General features: G+C 36.1%; 1 protein-coding gene across 1 annotated transcript; it reads left to right on the top strand.

Moving 5' to 3' along the window:
• Positions 1–614: 614 nt before the first annotated feature.
• Positions 615–1,897, top strand: LOC100659313 (olfactory receptor 8G50-like). The gene has a single exon (XM_003423260.3). It carries the CDS (start codon positions 698–700, stop codon positions 1,646–1,648), a length of 951 nt encoding a protein of 316 aa, XP_003423308.2. The 5' UTR covers positions 615–697; the 3' UTR covers positions 1,649–1,897.
• Positions 1,898–7,919: the final 6,022 nt, after the last annotated feature.

Below are 7,919 nucleotides of genomic sequence, written 5' to 3'. Positions count from 1 at the left end.
TGGAATCCCTGCATAGTGCAAATGGTTAATGAGCCTCAGAAGTAAGTCCTGCTGATCTACTTCCAAAAAACCTTGTGGAGCATAGTTCTGTTCTGACACACATGAGGTCCACATGAGTCAGAATCAACTTCATGGTAACAGGTACTTGTTTCCTGGTAGCATTTGTTCTACAGAAGAGTTGAGAGGATTTCAAATAAGGCATGGAAGGTACTTTGTTGTTGTCACTGTTGTTAGGTGCCACTGAGTGTATTTTCAACTCATATCGATCCCATGTGACAGAGTAGAACTACTCCATATGGTCTTCTAGGGTGTAATCTTTACGTTAGCAGATTTTCAGGTCTCTCACCAGCAGAGCTACTGGGTGGCTTTGAACTGCCAACCTTCCGGTTAGTAGTCCAATTCTAAACCATTGTACCACCTGGGTCAGAACACTCAATATTCTAAGTTATCAGAACAGATCTTCGGATGTTCAGAGACTGTTCAGAAATAAAAACAAACAAGAAAAAGATGTAATTCCATCTGGTGTTTATTTGCATGACCCATAATCCTAGAGTATTTAACTTCCAACATAGAGCAGGGACAGGGAGAGAGAACTGGAGATACCTAACTGATAAGACTTGCATCTGTTTCACACTGCGTGAATAAACACCTACTTCAAGTTTCTTCTTCTCTTCCTCCATAGATTTCCCAGAGGAAAATGACAGCAGGAAATCACTCCACAGTGACTGAGTTCATCCTCGCTGGGCTAACAGACAAACCAGAACTCCAGCTGCCCCTCTTTCTTTTCTTCCTAGGAGTCTATGTGATCACAGTGGTGGGGAATCTGGGCATGATCACACTGATTGTGCTCAGTTCTGACCTGCACACTCCCATGTACTATTTCCTCAGCAGTTTGTCCTTCATTGATCTCTGCTATTCCACTGTCATTATCCCCAAAATGCTGGTGAACTTTGTGACAGAGAAGAACATAATCTCCTACCCTGAATGCATGACTCAGTTCTACTTCTTCATTTTTTTTATTGTATCAGAATGTCATATGTTAGGTGTTATGGCTTATGATCGTTATGTTGCCATCTGTAATCCGTTGCTTTACAATGTCGCCATGTCTTGTCAGGTCTGCTCCCGGTTGGTAGGTGAAGTATACATGATGGGCTTGATTAGTGCCACAGTTAATACAGTTTGCATGCTAAGAGTGGTTTTCTGCAAGGCTAAAATAATCAACCATTACTTCTGTGATGTTTTCCCACTACTGGAGCTCTCCTGCTCCAGCACTTATATCAATGTAGTGGTAGTTTTGTGCTTCAGTGCATTTAATACTCTTGCACCAACCTTGACTGTCCTTGGCTCCTATGCCTCCATCATTGCCAGCATCCTGCGAATTAGCTCCACTGAGGGCAGGCCCAAAGCCTTCAGGACATGTAGCTCCCATATTTTGGCTGTTACAATCTTCTATGGTTCTGTAGCATTCATGTACCTGCAGCCATCAAATGTCAGCTCCATGGACCAAAGCAAATTGTCCTCTGTGTTTTACACCATTATTGTGCCAATGCTGAACCCCCTGATCTATAGCCTGAGGAATAAGGATGTCAAAGTTGCTCTCAATAAAATCATTGAGAAAAGACTATTTTGCATTAACAAAGGTTTATAAATCTTGGTGAAGACTCAGCATGAAAGGAGTCCAGACACTGCAACATATATACAGAAGTAGTGACATTCTTGCCAACACTTGATTATTTGGAAGGCAGTTCCCAAGGATAAGACTGGATTCATAGTGTCATATGGAAGGCTATCTGTCACAAGGCGGGCAAAGTCAATTCTAGGAAGGCCCAGATATCACCCCTAGTAATCCATATTACCTCTAATCTTTTTTTTTATTTTATTTTTTTTAGCCTTCAAAGGCCTTCATATGGGGAGATTATAATTTACATACATGGGGATTTGGCACTTTGTTAGGTAAGGCTTAGCTATCATAATTCATAGAATGATCTCTTTGGTCTTTATCGTTCGATCGTCTGAATAGGTTGTGTTTTGGCCCTTGTTTCTAATAAGTGTACAAATAAAATTTTCAGGAAAAAAATTGATCTCTAAGGTAAATAATTTTTAACCATTTCAAATTTACAAAGTTCATTCCTACTAGTGACTAAGTGTAGAAAACTGTATTAAGAAATGTGGGGGCAGATGATAGATGGTAGGATGTAATTCCTGCCCACAAGATGGTACCGCTATGGTGGAAGAGATTGATAGACTAATCAGGGCTGAATACGTTAAGTGTATTTTTGCTTGTTTTTATACAACATGCTTTTCTTCACAGTTTTAGTATTTTACTGCCACCTCCATTTCCCTGAGAATCCTGTATTCTTTTTTCCCTGTTACTAAATTTTTTTCTTTTTGTCCATATTATAGAATCAGACATGTAGAAGTGACATTTTTTTGACTATGCATTGAAATCATATGAATCAGTTATTCATGTTTGGTGGCTTCAAACCCCTGACCTTTCAGTTAGTAGTCTGGTGCTTTACCCATTGTGCAACCAAGACTCCTTATATAATTATTAATTAGCATAATTTTCTACAGGTTTTATGTATTACATTGTTACTAAATGTGTGCCCTTCCCACTCTAATTTTTTAAAATGACATAAAAATAAACAGATTAGTAGAAGTGCCCCATAAATTTTCCAGGGAGCACCTGGCAGATTTGAACTGCTGACCTTTTGGTTAGCAGCCGAAGCACTTAACCACTACGCCACCAGGGTTTCCAAACAGATTAAAGGCCACATCAATCATTAATTAAAACATTTAAGGTAAACTCAATTAAGCAAATTATTGCAATTACTTTATCTATTATTGTAATTATTATATGATGAGATAACACTTAAAAAATCTTTTGATGAATATTTAAAAATATAGATTTCATACCTAGCAATGTAATTCAGTCTTTATAGATAATTTAAATAATCTTTATAATGCATATGTTTCCAGTTTTTTAAAACAATTTTCTTTTACTTTTAAAAGAAAAAAAGCATTATCTCCCCACGGTAGGCATGTTAGGAACTCAAAGCAATATCTGCAAGATGCTTTCATTCAGCCTCCAAATTAAAATATTCCAAGTATTATTGTTTGATGTGTACATCTTAATGTTTAAATAGTGTTAGTAGAGATCACTGGAGGGGAGTACCTTTTAAATCTTATATCTTAGGTTGTTTTCTTTTCTCGGTGGGAAATCCATCTAGAAAATATATTTCATCCATGTCTTCGACATTTCCTGAAATTTTGCATGTTTAAAAATACAAATAGATTACCATGAAGCTCACTGGAGCTCTAACAATGTCTGTCACATCTTTAAAATTCAGATTGAAACAAGAACAATAAGTTACACTTATGTGAGAATATTAAATACTTGAGAGCCAATGGGCAAAAGGGGAAATTCTACTTGTTTAGTTTCCCAAGATTTGATACCTGTGAGATATGAATCTAGTGGGAGGTCATTATGATTGTTTATTTCTAATCAGACACATAGCATCTATACCCAGAGAATAAATTCTCTCTATCAACCAACCAATACAAAGGGCCTTGGGCATCAGTATCGTGAAATCAAGACTAGTGACTCATAATAATTGCCAAAGGAGACTTTACTAGGTTATGTGTCACACATCATCAATGAGTACTGCAAGGTTAGTATTCAGAACTATCCAACAGGATCATCAGAATTATTTTCCTCTCCAGAACAAAGGAGGAGAAAAATGTACAGAGCAGAATTCTTTAGGAAGAAGGAAGTTTATGTTGAATCCCAGTCTTTGACTTTCAGAATATTAGATTCCTCTGCTCTAGCCTTCGTCCCAATGTACTTAATGATGAACATAACTAATTATGTATCTCTACTTGTCCTCTGTCTTAGTTATCTAGTGCTGGTATATCAGAAATACTACAAATGGATGGCTTTAACAAACAGAAATTTATTTCCTCACAGTTTAAGAGGCTAAAAGTCCAAATTCAGGCTGGCAGCCCTAGGGGAAGGTTTTTTCTCTCTTTTGTCCCTGGACGAAGGTTCTTGTCTTTTCTGATCTTCTGTTCCAGGGCAGTCTTCTTCAGACTTGGCATCTCTCTCCCCCATCTCTGCTCCTCTGGCTTGCTTAATCTCTTTTATATCTCAAAAGAGATTGATTCAACATAAACTTGCCCTAATCCTGCCTCATTAACATAACAAAGACGATCCATCCCCGACTAGGATTATAACCACAGACATAGATGTTAGGAGTTATAACACGTATTTTGGGAGGATATAGTTCAATCCATGGCATTCTCACTCTAATATTCACACACAGGTTTCCTTATCATCTCCCTGTCCTCTCCATTATAAAATTATGGCAAACATTTCTTTGTTTGCACATTTAAGTTCAGGCACAGATATATCTCTGTTTACTGATACTTAGTCTGTGTTAACTTCTAACCTTCTTTCAGAGATTTCATTTAGCACATTTTTATTGAGACTCATTATATGCAAGTCATTGTGCTAGGCACTTTTTTAGTTTACAGTCTAGAGAAGAAGAAAAACCAGTAAATAAATCATGGTAAGTAATACAGAATTAAATGATTAAGTGCTAACTGTAAATGTAAACAAATTCATGGCGATATAGAAAATGGTCTTATTAACTTGGTTCTTCTGCTGTGCCTTAAATATTATATTAGTTTTTATAGGGAGAAGAGGTGGAAGAAGAAGAAAGTCAAGGAACCATGATGAGTCAAAACCAAGAGCCTACCAAACACCCTTTTGTGGAAGAGCCAAAATATGCAATATTGTTGGTAAATAAAACAAAAAGTTTATAATAAAAGTAATCTTTGAATGGCATGAAAATTGGTCTGAACTTTATTTATAGACCATGGAGAATATTGATGACTTTTAAGAGTTTAATAATCAGTAAATTAATTGTAAATCTCTGTATTATTATGTGTATTAATGTACAAAGGGCCAACAGGAAAGTGATGCTAAGAAAATAAATTACAGCCATGATTATGGAAATGAAAATTTTGGGCAAATGAAAGCTATTTTAGAGAGAAACTCAATAGATTGCAATTAAAACAACACTAACATTTATGAAGTTCTTGCCAATAGCCAATAACTGTATTAAGTATCTTCCAGGTGTCACTTTATTTAGCTTTCACATCACATCCAGGACATAGATATTAACATTTGCTTTTTTTTTTTTTTTTCTAGAGGTTTGGAGAGTGGTAATACTTTGCCCAGGGTTACAGAGTAAGCACAAGTTGAGATCTGAATGCAAAACTGTCTAACAATAGCCCGTTGCTGTCAACTCAATTCCAAGTCATAGCAAAGGTATAGCACAGAGTAGAACTGCTCCATATGGTTTCCAAGGATTAGGTTTGGATTGGATTCAAACTGCTGACTTTTTGGTTAGCAGCTGAGCTCTTAACCATTGTTAGTCTAACAATAGTCAGATTAAATTTATACAATCATGAAATACTGGAATTGAAAGAGGTATTGAAGATGACATATCTAATGTTTATCTAGTGCTTTTGTCCTTGAACAATATAAGCGCTAAGTGATAACTCAGGCTATGCTTGAACAGTTCCAATTGTGAGTACATGGCTGCACACTAAGGCATCTGATGGCATTTCTGGGTGCGTCTCACTGCCAGAATGTTCTTACTTGTGTTGAAACAAAATTTATCTCTCCATGGTTTCCAGCAGTTAGTTTCACTTCAACCTTTTTAAGACATGTAAAAAAAAAAAGTCCAAAAAACCAAAAAATCAGTTGTTGTAGAGTCGATTTTGACACCTAGTGACACTATATGACAGAATAGAAGTGCCCCATAGGGTTTCCAAGGCTGTAATCTGTACAGAGTCGATTGCCACATTCAATAGTCTGAAACCACCAATGACAGGAATGGAATGGGAGCAGTGTTGTAGCAAGTAAAAATGCTCAAGAAAGTTTTCCATAAACAGAATTAAATACTGCTTGGCTTGCCATGTCATTTGGTGGGCAAGTCAGACTTACAGGGTGTATGATGTTGCATTCATATTTATTTATTCAATAGAAAATAAAAGGACATTAAATATACAAAAATATTAACTAAGGAATTGAAATAATGTATCAGGATATAGAAAATATATACATATGTATAATATTGTATTAAGGGAAATATATGATTCACAATTAATTGAATTCCTTTATTATGGAAAAATTAAAATTATACTAAAAGGATATTTAAAAGAGTTTTTTTGTAGTGATGGAAAAATGGTAGTTTTTTTCCCCCTTCTTTATGTTTTTCTAAAAATAGAAAATAATCATATTGTGTCTAAAATTGATCTTTTGTCAAATTTCAAATTTTATTCTATATTTATGATTGGAAAACTAATGCATGAAATTTGAAAATAGAGAAATCATAAGGAAGAAAGCAAAAAGTTCTCATAATCACACAGACTTTCGTGATTAGGTTCAATGTTGTGTTTATGGTCTTTCTTTTGTAAATTAGAAATTGAAAAATTAAATGGAATAAATAAATATCAATATCCTAGCCACTAGTGAGCTGAAATGAACTGGTATTAGCCATTTTGAGTCGCACAATCATATGGACTGCTATGCCACGTATGACAAAGAAAAATGGCATTCACTTCATTGTGAAAAAGAACGTTTTGAGATCTATCCTGAAGTACAACGCTGTCAGGGATAGGATAGTATTCAAAGGCCTACAAGGAAGACCAGTTAATAAGACTATTCTTCAAATTTATGCACCAATCACTAAGGCCAGAGATGAAGAAATGAAGATTTTTACCAAGGTTTGCAATATGAAATTTATCAAACAGGCAATCAGGATTCACAAATAATTACTGGTGATTGGAATGTGAAAGTTGGAAACAAAGAAGGATCACTTGAAGAGTGATGGTGTTGCGTTCATCGTCAAAAAGAACGTTTCAAGATGTATCCTGAAGTACAACGCTGTCAGTGATAGGATAATATCCTATCACTACAAGGAAGACCAGTTAATACGACTATTATTCAAATTTATACACCAACCACTAGGGCCAAAGATGAAGAAATAGAAGATTTTTATTAGCTGCTGCAGTCTGAAATTGATCGAACATGCAGTCAAGATGCACTGATAATTACTGGTGATTGGAATGTGAAAGGTGGAAACAAAGAAGGGTCAGTAATTGGAAAACATGGCCTTGGTGATAGAAACAATGCTGGAGATCGAATGATAGAATTTTGCAAGACCAACGACTTCTTCATTGCAAATACCGTCTTTCACCAACATAAACGATGACTATAGACATGGACCTTGCCAGATGGAACACACAGAAATCAAATTGACTACATCTGTGGAAAGAGATGATGGAAAAGCTCAATCTCATCAGTCAGAACAAGGCCAGGGGCTGACTGTGGAACAGATCATCAATTGCTCATATGCAAGTTTCAAGCTTCAACTGATGAAAATCAGAGCAAGTCCACAAGAGCCAAAATATGACCTTGAGTATATCCGACCTAAATTTAGAGATCATCTGAAGAACAGATTTGGTGCATTGAACACTACTGAACAAAGACCAGACAAGTTGTGGAATGACATCAAGGGCATCATCCATGAAGAAAGCAAGATGTCACTGAAAAGACAGGAAAGAAAGAAAAGACCAAGATGGATGTCAGAGGAGACTCTGAAACTTGCTCTCGAACACCAAGCAGTTAAGGAAAAGGAAGAACTGATGAGGTAAAAGAACTGAACAAAAGATTTCAAAGGGTCTCTCGAGAAAACAAAGTAAAGTATTATAATGACATGTGCAAAGAGCTGGAGATGGAAAACCAAAAGGGAAGAACACGCTCAGTGTTTCTCAAGCAGAAAGAACTGAAATAAAAATTCAAGCCTTGAGTTGCAATAGTGAAGGATTCCATGGGGAAAATATTAAAC

Source organism: Loxodonta africana, chromosome 15 (assembly GCF_030014295.1).
Source record: "Loxodonta africana isolate mLoxAfr1 chromosome 15, mLoxAfr1.hap2, whole genome shotgun sequence".
NCBI classification, from domain to species: domain Eukaryota; kingdom Metazoa; phylum Chordata; class Mammalia; order Proboscidea; family Elephantidae; genus Loxodonta; species Loxodonta africana.
The sequence above is the reverse complement of the archived record's forward strand: the minus strand, read 5'-3'. Positions and strand labels throughout refer to the sequence as shown.